At 47.4% G+C, this 16,265-nt stretch overlaps 1 protein-coding gene across 1 annotated transcript in view; it reads right to left on the bottom strand.

Annotated features, from left to right (window-relative positions):
- The window catches only part of WDR26 (WD repeat domain 26), a 51,799-nt gene that overhangs the window by 12,149 nt on the left and 23,385 nt on the right, over positions 1-16,265 (bottom strand). The window contains exons 4-12 of the mRNA XM_066595160.1: positions 15,362-15,439; positions 11,775-11,911; positions 10,719-10,816; positions 9,958-10,114; positions 9,359-9,497; positions 4,499-4,639; positions 3,090-3,209; positions 1,536-1,681; positions 412-490 (exon numbers count right to left, since the gene is read on the bottom strand). Of these exons, the coding sequence (XP_066451257.1) occupies positions 412-490; positions 1,536-1,681; positions 3,090-3,209; positions 4,499-4,639; positions 9,359-9,497; positions 9,958-10,114; positions 10,719-10,816; positions 11,775-11,911; positions 15,362-15,439 (1,095 nt within the window). The remainder of the gene's footprint in view (positions 1-411; positions 491-1,535; positions 1,682-3,089; positions 3,210-4,498; positions 4,640-9,358; positions 9,498-9,957; positions 10,115-10,718; positions 10,817-11,774; positions 11,912-15,361; positions 15,440-16,265) is intronic.

Below are 16,265 nucleotides of genomic sequence, written 5' to 3' on the forward strand. Positions count from 1 at the left end.
CCTCTCCCTGTACACAAACAGGGAGGGACCCGTCAGTCTAGGTAATCCGGGTGGGGAGAAGCTGACGAGGCTATCTCTGCAGACTTCCCCATCAAGATGTACGACTGACCAATCCCAGCTTGAACACTTCATTGGGGAAGAGGGAGGATAGATGGCTGCCAGATACTTGTGCTTCTCATATCCCAGATATTAAAAAAATTGGTCAAGTTAAAATCCAGCGTGTGCCTTCCTTGTTTCCCTCGGTATCAGATGTCGGGGGACAAACCAATGGTCCCCATATACAAGATCTTCAGGAGTTTCCAACAATCAGAGCGATGGGTAACTGGCTCAGTAATTGAGTTTGGATCCTCTATCTTACACATTCCTTGTATACAGGTCATAGAGACCCCCACAATAGAGCGCACCGCTTACCTGAGTAGCTACGTTTAACAATGCTAGTCTTCCATTTTTTGATATTGTAAATGACATGATAGGATGGTCTTCTTGTACTCTAGAACAGACAAGAGAAGGAGGAGTTAAAGGGCTCGTTTCTTCAAAAATGACCAAATACGCAAAAACAGTCAGTGCAAAAGGAAGTCAGAATGTGGCTGCAGTTAGGCTTCATGTACGATAGTCGCATGCGCTTTGCCTGTATGCAGGCGTTGGGGGCTGCCATCTTCACTGCACTATGGTGCCATGTGCCAGGGGGCTTCCATCTTCACTGCACTATGGTGCCATGTGCCAGTGTATAGTTTTTGCAAAATATTTCATCCGAAAGGGCAAATCATGAAATCAGAGGCATATGAGACTTGTGTGCCGGCACTCTACAACTTGTATGTAGCCATAATGGGGGAGACACTTGAAATTGTCTAAGAGAAAAGCTGTCTAAGATGTTGGCCTCAACAACCAGTCACAGGGCAGCTTTCATTTTACCAGAGCAGAACACAAACTGAAAGTTGCACTTCGGTTGCTATGGGCAACGAAGACAGTTTTTCTTTAAGACAATTTCATAAATCTCCCTCAATGTGTTGGTGAGCAGTAAGCCTGGGTTCCCACACAGCAGAATCCCCGCGGAAATCTCACGGTTTGGCCGCAGCAAAAAAATGCGAGATTTCCGCCGGAAGAAGCGCAGCTTCAAAACCCGCGGCACTTAGCCGCAGGTTTTGAAGCGGCCCGGCCGCTCGCTCTTCCGCTGCGGCCGGTGCTCCCATAGAGGAGAGCGCGGCCGCAGCGGAGGAAGAAAAAGAATGAGCATGCTGCGGCCGGCTAATCCGCGCCGCTTTGCCGTCCCGTGTGGACGAGATTTCTGAGAAATCTCGTCCACATGGCTGGCTAATCCCGGGATTAGCGGTCGCAGGTGGATTTGCCGCGGCAAATCCGCCCCGTGTGAACCCAGCTCAAGAGTTAGCCAAAATGCTAAATACAGACACGTGATAGACGTCCATGGAGGAAGCTGGCAGGCTGTGGTTGATGGACCTTTTCATATATTAATGGTATACATCCCCATAACTGTTCTGTGCAGATAAAATGTCCAGAAACAGAGTAAGATTTCTTACATATTTCTATCTGTAAGGTCCTCAAAGTTATAGCCCCGAATCCTCTGGTGAGTGTCCGACGCCAGGACAGTCTTGCCGTCACTTAAGCACCACAGACACTGCACTCTCACACCTTCCCAGGAGTCTAGCAGGTTGCCATCTAGATCCTGTTGAAAGAAGAAAAAAAGAAAGTCAGAAGAAAAGTTCCTTAGCTCCTGCAGGTCTTCACACACACTTATTTACAAACTGGTAAAGTGCTGATAATGGGTTTCAAGCACCATACAAAGAAAACAAAAATATTATGCATCGGACTCCCATGTCCTGGAAGTGTGGGATTTATATTGCACGGGATCAGGAGACGATCCTGCTCCATACAAGGCGGGTGTCGGCTGTCTGTGGCTCTTGCGAATGGGTGTAAAATGTCAATCAATGCTCATGCTGATGTGCCTGATAACTCTTCAAAAAAGGCAATAAATCCGGGGATCGGTGCATGCTGAATGTCCCATGTAAGTGAGCGGTGGTGTGTATGCTTGACCTTTGCGACATTCACTTCTATAGTGTGGAGTGAGATCTCCCTCATCCCACACAAGTGAACAGACCCCCTCGAGGTCAGACATTTCTGGGAAAAACCCTTCATGCATCCAGGAGTGGGTTTTTTTTGCAATATAGAATATGCCAATCTAGGCAGAGACATATTGGGGTGGGGGGTGGCGAGTGTGTGGGGGAGGGGAGTTAAGAAACCACAACAGAAGACTCATACGTGCAGGATGAGAGCCCAACGTTGGTCTCACACAATCGGATTTCTATTGCGGAATCCGCAATGGTCACCAACGCGGACAGTCCGCGGTATTCTGCACACACTGAAAGAGTAAAACATTTGAAAAATCCGCTCAGATGAAGTCAATGGAAGCCGTCCAACCTGCAGCCAATCTGCAATTGACAGGTAGGCTGGAGGTACCCGCGTCATTGCGGGAAAAATATATTTTTTTTAATGTATGTATGTATGTATGTATGTATGTATGTATGTATGTATGTATGTATGTATGTATGTATGTATGTATGTATGTATGTATGTATGTATGTATGTATGTATGTATGTATGTATGTATGTATGTATTTTCTGAGCATGGCCGACGACAAGCAGTCATCCACCATTCAGAGAAGCAAAGGTCTCCCGCATGTGGAATCCGACCTGTTGATGTGAGACCGGCCTAAGTGAAAGTGTATTCATACTGGCGAGTGTGATATCTGTCAGAGAAATCTGATATCGCATATCCATGTGTTCTTTTCACGTTCGTTTCATCCATATCGTAATCAGACAGAACTAGTGTGTGGATGCACCCCAACTTATATGGCTATCCAACAAACCAGAAATCCTAATAGTGTGGCACTCCGGGTACATGAGGCTTGCCACAAGCACTAGTCTACATAAGCTGGCAGCATGCCACCCTGCAGCTGTCAGAACATGCTCAGAGTTGTACTTTTGGCAGAAACAGCCGTCATGCCGCCGGTTAGACACCATCCAGTCTTTATGAATGTTAAAGTAGTATATAGCCTGAAGCTTGCCGCACGTACACACTGGTAGAACTGTCCACGTTGGCCGCCGGTGACAAATCTCTTTCCATCTGGATTCCAGGCGACGCTCGTCAAACTGTCTTCATGGGATTGGCTCATTTTTGTCCTCAACTCACCAGTCTGAAAAAGGAGACAGATGCAAGACTTAGATAGCAGGAGCGCAGACCTCACTACACATCGTACTTCCAGCAGAGTTCATCTCAGGTCGCCAGCGCAGGCTATGCAGCAATAAGGAAAGCAAACAAGCTAAACAAAGCCAGCAACTTTACATAGAGGTATTTAAGGCATCCTGTAATGTATACCTCCACAGCTGCACTCACAATTCTGCTGGTTGTAATGAAAAAGAAAAAACAAAAAACAAAAAACACACCACAAGTTTGATGTCAGACTGCTAAGGGCTCACTCATATGAGCAATGTGGGTTCAGTTTCCCTGCTGCATTATGGGAGCAGGTAAGTAGAATCTACTGGGCGAATGTATCCATCTTATGACAGAAAAGAATGGCAGTGAACGGCCTACACTGACTGACGGGGAACCTTTGTTTTCGGTCCATATTACAGGACAAAACACTGCATGCAAATTAGGTAAATACTGCATGCGATACCAGCAGAATAGCGAGTGCAGCTCTGGAGTATAATACAGGAAGTAACTCAGGGTCAGTACAGGATAAGTAATGTATGTACACAGTGACTCCACCAGCAGAATAGTGAGTGCAGCTCTGGAGTATAATACAGGATGTAACTCAGGTTCAGTACCGGATAAGTAATGTATGTACACAGTGACTCCACCAACAGAATAGTGAGTGCAGCTCTGGAGTATAATACAGGATGTAACTCAGGTTCAGTACAGGATAAGTAATGTATGTACACAGTGACTCCACCAACAGAATAGTGAGTGCAGCTCTGGAGTATAATACAGGATGTAACTCAGGAGCAGTACAGGATAAGTAATGTATGTACACAGTGACTCCACCATCTGAATAGTGAGTGCAGCTCTGGAGTATAATACAGGATGTAACTCAGGATCAGTACAGGATAAGTAATGTATGTACACAGTGACTCCACCAGCAGAATAGTGAGTGCAGCTCTGGAGGATAATAGAGGACGTAACTCAGGAGCAGTACAGGATAAGTAATGTATGTACACAGTGACTCCACTAGCAGAATAGCGAGTGCAGCTCTGGAGTATAATACAGGAAGTAACTCAGGATCAGTACAGGATAAGTAATGTATGTACACAGTGACTCCACTAGCAGAATAGTGAGTGCAGCTCTGGGGTATAATACAGGATGTAACTCAGGATCAGTACAGGATAAGTAATGTATGTACACAGTGACTTCACCAGCAGAATAGTGAGTGCAGCTCTGGAGTATAATACAGGATGTAACTCAGGATCAGCAATCGGATCTTACCTGGACATTCCACAGCCAGAGTTCGGAACAGTCATCTGGACCACAGGCTACAAGATAGTTGTCGTCCGGGCTCCAGGCTAGGTAGGAAACCCCATAAGCATGGCCTTCTAATGTCTTAAGTAGCTTTAGCTGGTGTGTGTCCTGAGAATAAGAAGCAGTCATGTAGTCACTGAGTTCTGGATAACAACGTGTATATTACATGTATAACTATTCATTTCCAGTCAGTCTATGCAATGACTAGACGGGTCTTCCAATAGGCCACCAATTACCTGGGGTGCAGTTAAGGCCCATTTACACCCAACAATCATCGCTCAAAATTTGTTAAAACTACGGCATAAGCGATAATAGTGTGTAAACACTACCATTGTGCACTTTGTACGATTTGGTTTTTAAACTTGCCTAAAAAAATCCTCAGACAGACATACTGCACACTGTGTTCTCCACATTACATTGTATTCTCTCTGCAGCCCTTGTGAGAAAACAGACTGCAGGCCGTTATCTCCGCGGGAGCGAGAGAGAACACTGCTTTCTCTTAGCTCATACCAGAACAATGGAGCTGACTGCAGAGCTCAGACCACCTGCTGAGTTCTGCAAGCAGCTCTGGAGGCTCATTTGCACGCAAATGAAGAGGATAAAGTACTAATGGGCATTAGTGGCCATTAGTACTCTATGCAAAACGATCGCTAAAATTTTCAATTGTTTGAAAGATTATCTTTGTGTGTAAATGGGCCTTAAGCTGTCGCTGCTTGCATTGGTGAACTGAAACCTGATCAGGGGTCATTGATGTGCATGATATGGCCATTGCAGGTTGGTCCAGTTTATCTGGTCCCACTGGTACCCTTATGGCAGAGATTAACCCCTTACAAGCCATGTGCGAGCAGCCTTATTCAGTGTTGCATGGCATCTTGTGCTATTAATGACGCATCGAAAACAGAGCGAGTTTCATCCCGTGTCCTTCAGGGCTCCCATTCAGGAAAAACAAGTTAAAAAAGTTTTAATAGAAATAATAATAGACAGCAATACCAATCTATCAAAGTAAGGCATTATTCATCCTATACAGTGAAGGTAGTCAGGGGAGAGGGAAACAAAAAAACAAACAAGAAAAAAACCCCCACAACCCCTCCCCCGAAAAAGCCAGAATTCTGTTTTATTTTTTGGTCATCTCATCTCCAAGAAAGAAATTAATTAGTTAGTAAACAGCGATCAGAAACCTGTATGTACTGCAAACCAACATGATACTAATAGAAACTACAGGTCGTCCAGCGCGCAAAGAGAAGGAGAAAAAAAAAAAGTGTACGCCGTAAAAACAAGACATCCCCCAAAGAGTTTGCGGCGTTTTTTTCTACCCCCTATTTCACGCCACAAAAAAAATCCAAATATCCCACTAAGGGGTTAATGACCGCCATAAAGATACCAGCAGTAAATAAGGGGTTGCGGCCGCTTTCACATCTGCACTGGAGCCTCCCCCATTTGAAGGTTCCGTCACACAATATCAGGAGAGACGTTCCTGCATCCAGCGATTATCGTCTGGTTTCCGCTCAGCTGTCAGCATTTTACCAAACGGACCCCATCCCAGTCAATAGGGTCTATTTGGAGCTGTTCGGTTCCGTCATAAGGCGAAGCTGTTTGGCCAGGGGATTCCCCTTTGCTGCTCCCCAAACGGAGCAGGAAAACAAAACCGCAACATAGATGTGAAAGCAGCCCAAGGAGTAACAAAACAAGTACTAAAGGAAACGTCGTAACAGCCGGGAGGAGCCAGAAGACATCCGGCTGCGGGGACAGGACTCCGTCACACGGCTCGCTCCTATAGTGTCCCTGTAACATTCCAGCTCCTATAGAGGAGCGCTGACCTCACTCATAACGCCGTCATTAACCCACTTCCAGCACCTTACACAACAGTGCAACGTGCCGACAAACTGGTTTAGTCTGTGCACCACTCAGCTGCTGAGGAAGTCACCGCGTCCTCCTGTCCCGCCGGCTGCAAACCAGTAAGACCAGACAGGAAAACCCCCAATAAAGAGAAGAAAATGCTCTGAAAAAAAATAAAATTCTGAGCAAGTAATTAAGAATTCAACGACTTTCCCCCAATCTGGCATCTGATGATTCAGAAAGTCTGAGATTCTGGCACAAAAAACGGCAATATGTGAATTCAAGGGACGCAGAAGACACAAAAGCAGGGATAGAAGAGGTCTTAAAAAGGACCCCCGTAGGCGTCTTCCCAGTAACTTCACCAGCAGCACAGCGGGGGGGGGGGGGGGGGGATTGGGAAGGTTTAACAGTGCTATAGCATAAGGAGCTCTGAAGTCAGCCTCCGAGACCCCAGCATGCGATACGCAAGTTATCCTACAACTAGTCGGCCCATCGCAAATAGTATCCTGAGGTTTCTGCATTAAAGCAACATAAACGTCTGTCCTGGGAGCGGAGGGGGCGAGGGACATATTACCTGCAAGTCAACTGCTCTGCCGTACTTCCTATCAGCCAAGACGGCCAGCACAATTTCTACCTACCTAATGCACCCACGGTACTGCATTCTGATTGGCCAGCACTAATCACGTGAGCAGCCTTGGACAGAGAACAGGTATAGCCCATTAGTAGTCTAGCATTGGCAATCTAAGACAGCCAAAAACAGGTCCCAGAACCGGCGAATCAGAGCGCCAGAGAACTGCTAATATATCCCCCCTCCAGTCCTAGGACAGAATTTGGTCTTGAAACCAGAGGGTCACTTTAACCCCCCCCCCCCCCCCCCCCAGTTCTGCTTTTTCCTCCCAACCTGGGACGAGGTGTATTTTTCAGTTGTACTATTTCATGTACCCTAATGTGCTAAAAGTTATTTAAAAAATTCCAAGTGGAGTGAAATGGAAAAAAGAATGCAATACCGCCATCTTGGGGTTAGGGTGGTTAGTCCTGGAAATCCCTTTAAGGGTTTGTAAGGCCAGCTTCACACGGCAATAAAAATCATTAAAGACCCAAATATGAACCCCAATACAGCGTCTACTCTGACTATGTTACACACAATAAGCAGATATTAAGCTGGTCACTGGCAGACAAATGAACACACTTTCAGGGCGGCACAAATACTTGTGAGCAGGCTGTCAGTTCACCGAGAACCGGTACCTGATGGATGACACTACCCCGAGCTCTAATGAGGTCACCGACTCCTTGCAAAACAAGCTGCATACCAACATTAAAGGCGAAGTCCATCAACACTTTTTCTGGCCAAGACTGATACTAGGGGGGTGGGGGGTTATATTTGTGGAGCACAACCTTGGACCCCCTCAGATCTCCTCCATAAAGAGATTAAAGCCTTTAGAGTTGCTCAGAGATTGGTCACAGGAAAGACGGCCCATCCCTGGCAGGGAGCCACCGGAATATCTGACCATTACTGATAGAGTTTAAGGGGGATTTGCAGTCTGAGACATTCACAAAAGTCTGATGAACGCAGATCCTGCCTGGTCCTGGTCGCCATTGTCCCACCCGTGACAGAAAGAGCCAAGTGGGCTTCACTATTAAGACCTCCTAGAAGTAAATGGAAGTTACACAAAAAGCTTAAGAGTTATGCTGTTTACACAACTCCCAGAAATGGTGTCGCTCGCTGTGCTAAACAAGAACCAAGAAAGGCTCCTTTCAATAGGACCGCTGGAAAATGCCAAGTACAAGTGTTCAACCATCTCCAGCGCTCCCATGGAAATGAATGCCAAAGCAGCACACTTGTGACCCCTCTACTCCATTTATACGGAAACCAGTTGGACCCCACGATCATGAAGTTATGCCCGTTACTGGTGTATCTTGAAGCCACCGGAAGTGGTGGGTGGAGAGAAGTGTAAGGCTGCTTGACAGCTACGTTACGCCCCCACTGCCTGATTGGCTGCACTCACCCCTCCGGCTTCATGGAACATTGACCGGCCTCGGCAGACGGGGAGACTGAACACTATGGCTGTCTTCTCCCTGCTTTCCCCAGTGGCGTTCCATCTCAGCTCCCGGCGCGAGTTACTTTCTTGGTGTATGTGGCCGTAGGATGTGCAGTCGCTGACACTCTGCTGTCCCGACAGCTGACACAGTGCTGTCCCCCAGCGCATGATCTGTACTGTTCCCCGCCGGCCTCCCTGGCCATCGCTGCAGGCAGTGATGTCATGTTACTGTAGCGGGCCGCAGATTGCTAAATTCCCGCTGTCAAAGCTTACTGTTGTCGGCGGCCGCAGGGGCCACTGACAGTATCCGCCCCCTGGATTTGGCGCTGGAGATTTCAGCTTAAAAGTTAACTTTTGTGGGCGGCTGAGGGGACCCCCGACAGCGTCCGATGGCATAGTCCCGCCGGCAACACATACTGCGGCACAGCAGCCAGGGGACAACAGAGCGGAGTGTAGACGCTGAGTAGGCAGGGAACAATGGAGCGCTGTGGACATGCAAAAAAAGGCCGGAGGGGACTTCATTAGAGAGCGGCACACTAGCAGCACACGCTGCCTGCGGTGCTGCATGAGACACCTTGTGGTCCACTGCAAAGCTCCTGCAGCCAATCAGTACCCGGGGGAATCACCTCCCTGTCAATAACACTATCCTTTGTCTCCACCCACCTCTTCCGGTGGAGTCAAGATACACTAGTATCAATATGCCCTATCCTGTGGGCAGAGGATAACTTTGTAACATGGCACATTACCTTTAGGGGTAGGGAGAGATGACAAGTGTCTAGACTTAGGAAAGGTCACAATCTGATAACACAGGAGAGCAGTAGATCCCTCACTGCAGTCATTAACATGCAATTTTCTTTTTAGCATTTTAAATGCCATTTCTTTAATTTTTGACATCTGAAAGGCCAGAATTCCACAAGATGAGCTATAACAACCATTCAAAAGCCACACTTACTGGATCAACCTGCCATATGATAACAGTTGTGTCTTTCGATCCCGTTGCTAGTTTAGTGCCATCGTTGGAGAACTTACAGAACCAGACTTCGTTGCAGTGCTCTGTGAGGACTTGCTGTGTGAAACATGGAAACTGTTTCCTGGAAGTGGAAGAAATGAGACGGTCAGGAACAGGGAATCAACACATCAAATAAATCCGAGACACCCGCAATCCAGCGGTGAAGTCTGCCAGTGTAAACGCCCCGCACGAGCGCCAACGACCTTAGCGGTGACATCAGCGTTCGTGCAGTTGTTTACCCGACTGTCGGTCTGTGTAAAAGGGCCTTTAGGTGATAAATGTCTTCTGTGTGTCAGCCTATGGATATACCACAGATGTCCAAGGTGGGAATAGCCTTTCGAAAACAGCTAAAAGTGGGACAACCTCTTTAGACGGCATTGTACATTGCAGTGACCCAGGCTAGTACCGCAGGCCGAGTCCCATTCACTTGAATAGGATTCAGCCTGCAGTACCAATCTGGGCCACTGAGCGAAGTAAGGAGCGGTCTAAAAAAAAAAATCAACAAGAACTGAGACCATCCCTTTAAATGAAACCTTACTAACCTGCTGCAGACGTGATCAATAAGCAGGGATACAGAGTCCAGATTATTGTCAAGTTTTGTATTGTGGTAGAGGCACCGATCTCGCTGTAGCTCAACAGCTTGACGTAGTAGAGTCTGCAGACGTCTGGGTGGTAGCATAACAGATGGCGGAAGGTATGCTGGGGAGAAGAGGAGAGAATAAAACCAAGAACAGAGGCAGTGGAATCCAGTAGATCCCATTTATTATTGCTTGATTTTGTTCACGTTCTTGCAGATATACTATAGTTATAATAGCTCAAGTGACTTCAGGAACAAGTTACACATTGGCCAACTGCAGATCAGCAGTAGCCATCCATTTACAGGGCATTAGAAAGCCATCTCAGTACAATAGCTGCAGATACGGTTACTCAAGCATTGCTCTGTGACCATCACCCATTGTGAATGATGGATTCAGTGTTATTGATCTATAAGTGGCACCTCAGTGTATTCCCACCTGTATTCCCTAGAAAAGCAGCCCAATTACTAAACATGAAGCCCACTGGAAGCGGTGAATAAGGCTCACCGTGGCTCTATACAGCGCCAGCCCCTCACCCTACTGCTTCAGACCAGAGCTGTTCAGGTAAAGGGCCGAAGGGGCCGCTGCACTTCACCAAGCCGGACAATAAATGGCTGAAGTGACAGGTAGAGGCCCTAGTAGTTACCGATTGGATTTCAAAGGCCGACACCTCATATGAAGGAGAGCAAACATACAAAGCTGTGTTAGAGTGATACACAAATACTTACTCTGGAGTTTATCAAGCAGCTTAGAGCGCGATATTGCCCCTTTTCCTTCCCAGTCTGCCTTTGCTCGCAGGTCTTCTGCGTGACTACACATTAAATACCTGCAGAGTAGAAATAAACAGGTTACATAAATATAACGAGATCATCCTTTCCTGGCTGAACGAGCAAGAACGAGCGTCAAACCTCAGCCTGGTCATAGAAACAGCATGTACCCAACCCCTCTGACAAAAACACTGAGGTGGTTTAAAAGGGTACGCCCAGGACCTAAAACTGTTGAGGACCTGCCCTCAGGATAGGTCATCAATAGTTGATCGTGGGGGTCCACCACTTGGGATCCCTGTAGATAAGCTGATCACTTGGCTAGCTGGAAGCAGATAGCACTGTCAGCACTGCAGTGGCCAAGGTTGGTACTGCAGGAACAAGCTCCCATCAAATTCAATAGGAGCGGCATCTGCAGTAGTAATCCAAGCTGTTGCAATACTGATAGCGCTATCTGCTTCCAGCACTTCTCATACTGACAAATGGCCCAGTGATTGGCAGAGATTCCAAGTGGTGGACCCCCGCTGTTCCAACTGTTGATGACTTATCCTGGAGGAGGGGTCCCAGACTCCCACCAATCAAAGTGATGACATAATGATGTGGCATCCTTTTACAAGATGTAAACACCCCTCTATAGGGTGAAAAAATGATATGCAAGCATCAGAATGCCAGACAGCTATTGGAGACTCCACTTTCATCATGAACACATTTTCTGCATTCCTCGGACACTGGAGGTCCAGACAATTGGGAAAATGTCCTGTGAAAGATCTACCATCTTGCTTACTTGGGTAATCGAGTTCACTGGCACTTATGTGCACAGGAAAGTGCTGGGGTGCTTGAAGAAAGTTGATCAGAGCCAATATGCACTACCTAAAAAAGGACAAACCAACAGGAACAAAATGCCACGATGTGATGCAATTACACAAGGGAGGAAAAAGAAAAGAAAAAATCTGGAATTGCATTAGCGAACCTCCGAAAAAACAATCAATAGAGCGTCAGACTGGAAAAGGCCCCCCTTACCCACTGAGGACGTGAATTCTCTCTGTATTGTATTTCAGTGGCGTCAGCTCACAGCGCAAAACCTGCAGTGCTTCAAGGACTTTGCCATCTTCTAAGTATTCCAGGTACTTCTGCTGGAGCAGCAAGAACTTCATCCTCTGGAAAAGGAAGGAAAAAAAATATAATATAGGATTATATACAATGCAAGTGTCCCGAGTCAGACACCCCATGTCATGAACATGCCCCAATTAAGCAAAACAAAAAACAAACATCTGCCCCCCCCCTATTCTGACGTGTTGCAGAGTTTGCATTAAATGATTAAGAAACAAAACGCTTCCCTGAATGTTTACAACTCTCCCCAGCCCTATAAATCTCTCTGCTGCCGATACACGTCAGACGATCGCTCTGCCAAAAACCTCTTTTGGGCTAGACGTTCTTTTCACTTGCAGTACGGACGGGATGCACATTTCCTAATATGAACTTTATCGTATCTTGTAGAGACAACAGTCCTGCGAATAAATGGATGTGGTCCACACAACAGCTGTATATACGTAAATGGGGAAATCATGACACAAAGCAAAGTTACTGCAAAGTTTATGTCGGTTTAATCCCTAAAGGACTCCGGCCTCCCAAAATAAAGCAGACTAGAGATACGGTCACATGTAGCAGAGTTGGTGTCGATTATCGGCAGCGGAAAATCCACACCAAAATCCCCATCATTCTGATACCGGTCGGCAGCAGGCTTCATTTCTTCACTTCTATAATGAATCAACATCTACAAACTGACGATTTGGATGTGGATTTACAACAAAAGCCGCAGCGCAAAATATGCTGTAAGTTTTGGCGCGGATCAGCTACGATGTGAACTCACCCTGAAGGTCCTCTTACACAGTCCAATTACAGGCACCGAACATTCCTCCAAAACCCAATCCCTCAAAGCGACCAGCTGATGTCACAAACGCCAACCATTGACAACTGCCAACGGGCATCTGAAGAGGGAGATGTACAGCCGGCCTATGGGGACAAGCTAGCCTACATGTTCGTCCCTGTAGCAGCGCCTGTCAGCCAGTGCAACAAGAGCAGACGAGCGCCAATCAACAGGCTTGCTGACTGGCATCTAATTACATCAGGCCAAGAATTGACCCATGTTAACCAAGGACCTCCAGTGTGCAGGAGAAAGCGTCTCGGGTCACATCACACAGATGGCTGCAGCCTATAGGTTGCCTTCCAATACTTAATGTTCTCGCACGACCACCAGCCGGATTCATCACTTAACTGGTCCCTCTTCCCCAAGAGCCATATCTCTGGCCCGGCGGTCATGCTCCATCCATTCATTAGACTACATTCACAAAGCCGTTCAGGGGTTCCCATTCAAGGACCCCCTCTGGATGGCCGAATCCAGAGAGCTGTAGGCTGCCATTAAAAAAAACAAGGCAAAGCTGCAAGCTCTGGCCTCCATTTTAACAAGCGACCATCACCCAAGCCAAGTATTACTACAGCCTGTGTTCATATTGCCATTTAGCACGTGTCCACGTAATAAAGAACCGGTCAAGAAACAAGGTCAAACAAGAACTTTGTTTTCTTGCTGTTTGACCGGTTCCTTACGTGGACACATGCTGTAGTTCTACACCCAAGCCAGGAAGCTCTCCGGACCCCCTCGCCCCCTTACGCATGCCACCATTTCTTTCTTGCGGCCCTGTTACCCAGCATTCCCCCACGTGTCTGCAGTGCTACAGACAGGAGCAGCGAGGATCAGATGCTGGAAGCCATTATAACAGGGGAGAGGGTGACAGGAAGGCATTATCAACACCGCCATGTTACATTAGCCTCCAACATCTAAGCCCGCTGCTCCTCCATGTCTGTAGCGCTGTAGGCATGTGGGGGAATGCAGGGATAACTGGGGGAGAAGGAGTGCCATGAAAAAGCAGTGGTGGCTGTCAGGGATGGCACATAAGGTGACAAGTGGGGCCTGCTGGATTGGGACAGGTAGCAGCTGCAACCCATACAGCCCCTACGAAAAAGAAAGCAGCCGCCTTACAGAGGGGAGGTCAGAGCAACAGTACATAACCACATTTGCTATCAGCACAAAAGAGGCTTCCTAGACTCCAGCAGGGAAGAAGAGGCGGAAGTAAAAGCAGGTTCATGAGAGGAACTGAGCACGTGCGCCATTTATATAGACGCCTGCAGCTCAGAGAGTGAGAAAAGATGGGCCAGGGTCTGGAAAAAGATATGCATTACTAGGGCGGACAACAGAAGCCTGAGGGTCACCAGAAGAAGGATTGACTTGAACTTTACGGTCACATTTCTGGAAAACCGAGGAGAGTAGAGGGGGAAAAAAAAGCCACATTGCAGCACCCCTTGTCCCTGACTGAACTGTAGGTTTACTGCAGCTTAGGGTCAACGGTTATTGCTCAAAATACATCTTTTGAGCAATAATCATTCAGTGCATTTACACGTCAAGACGATCGCTCAACATTCGCTCAAACAGGAGTTTGAGTGACAGTTTTGAGCGTTCACTTTGCATAAGTGTGTAAATGAAGCTCACGCTTTATGCAGAAAACAAGCAGGACCGCTGTCTTCTGCATACTCCTGTGTTCACAGACCACTCAGCCGGTATCCAGCTGAGCTCTCTGAGCGGGGTATACAGAAGACAGCTGAAGCGCTGTCTTCTGCATACTTCTGCTGTGTTCTCCGAGTAGGATACCAGCTGACACAATAGTATTAGCGGTATCCCGCTGAGAACTCAGCACGCGGTCCTGATCAAACTCATTGTTGACTTTCAGTTTGCAGAAAGACAACGATGAGTGAATTGTTAACTAAAATGGCACAATGTCCGTGCGTTTAGACCCAACGATTCTTGCTCAAAAGACCGCTTTGAGTGAGAATCGTTGGGTCTAAATGGGCCTTTAGGGGTAAAGCTGGATAACACTTTGCCTTTAACTGGTCTCCATGCAAGGCTACATCTCCCCTGCGGATGCTGCACAACCGTGTCTGTATCCAGGAGGTGATGGTAGATTCTCTCTGGGTCCATTAAAGGGGAAAAATAAAATTTGTCTTAAGACCACCCTTTGGTTTTGGACAAAATTCTGTTCCATGACTGGAGAGCGAGGGGATAGATTACCTGCAGTTGTTCTGATCCGAAGCCATCTTCAGACTACCCAATAGTCTCCACAGTGTTAGACTACCAATACGCTATACCTGCTCTGATAGGCCAGACCTGCTCATGTGATCAGCACTGCACAGAATGCACTAGGTAGTAAGAAAGTTGCTGTAGTGCAGAATGGAACCTAGAACTGGCAGATCGAAGGGGCAGCAGAGAAGAACTGCAGGTAACATTTACCCCTCTCCTCTCCCTAGGGTCATTTTAATATGTCTGCGATGCACCATATTGAAAGCCTATATGAACCGGGTCTAACAGACCGTATACATTATAGGAGTAACTATATGAGCGAAGAGCACAGTACGAAAACCTGCTCATCCTTTTCATCCCGATGCACGTCAGATCACTGCAGAGTTCTGCAGGGTGGGCTATCCACCGGCCCATTTATTCCTAAACATCCTTCTGTGTGTGCGGAGACGGCACCCTTGGGCACATGCACAGGACTCACCCGTATGACGTCTGACGTGGGGCAGGAGGACGATGACGAATGCTCGCTCCCTGAACCTCCGGACGACTGGCGACATGGCTGTCAAGAACACAAAAAACAGTCAATAAAAACAGCAACTGCCAGAGAAAGAAAGCAAAGAGCACATCCAAGAGTCATCACCTTTGAGGGCTCATTCACACGGGCGTATCTGCACTGTATTACACGCGTGTAGCACGGACTGCATGAACTGCGATTTGTATTAGGACGCATATATTTTATAACATGGGGGGGGGGGGGGGGGGGGGCACGACCCAAGACACATGCATAATACAATCGCACTTACGGAGGAAGGCAGGAGAAGTCAATGGGACCTTCTTGCACACATGAAAAATGCAGTGAATGCATGCATTAAAACCCACACATGAACGAAAGACCAACTACGCAGTTAAACGTGCAGCTTCAGTCCGTAAAAACGCTAGGAGTATTTCACGGACCAAATCTGCATGTGTGAATGAGCCCTCCCTAGCGAGCCTTCTACACAGACCGATGAACGCTCAAACCCATCACTGTAAAGTTACCCAGTGATCAAATGACAAAGTGACAAAGTGCCATCTGTCCCATCATCTCACAGTGTAAAGAGGATCTGCTGTCGGAGGTCCTTCCTCTTGCGTAACGTTTAGGGTGGGCACCACCGCTTTGGGGTTCTGCTCCAGCCTCGGTACATAAGAGGGCATTTCCATGTCAGCAAGTCATCCTGTTCATAGGTTATGAGAACTCACAGATGGTGAGGGTCCGACTATTACGACTCCCACCAATCCACAGAAAGTCACCCCCAGTAGGCCACAAAGCTTTGATACCCCTCCATGGGACCACCAGAGACTGCCGAGGGCTGGAACCCCGCCATCTCCTATGGAAGTGGGCGGCA

The sequence above is a fragment of the Eleutherodactylus coqui genome, chromosome 3 (genome assembly GCF_035609145.1).
Source record: "Eleutherodactylus coqui strain aEleCoq1 chromosome 3, aEleCoq1.hap1, whole genome shotgun sequence".
Lineage (NCBI taxonomy): Eukaryota > Metazoa > Chordata > Amphibia > Anura > Eleutherodactylidae > Eleutherodactylus > Eleutherodactylus coqui.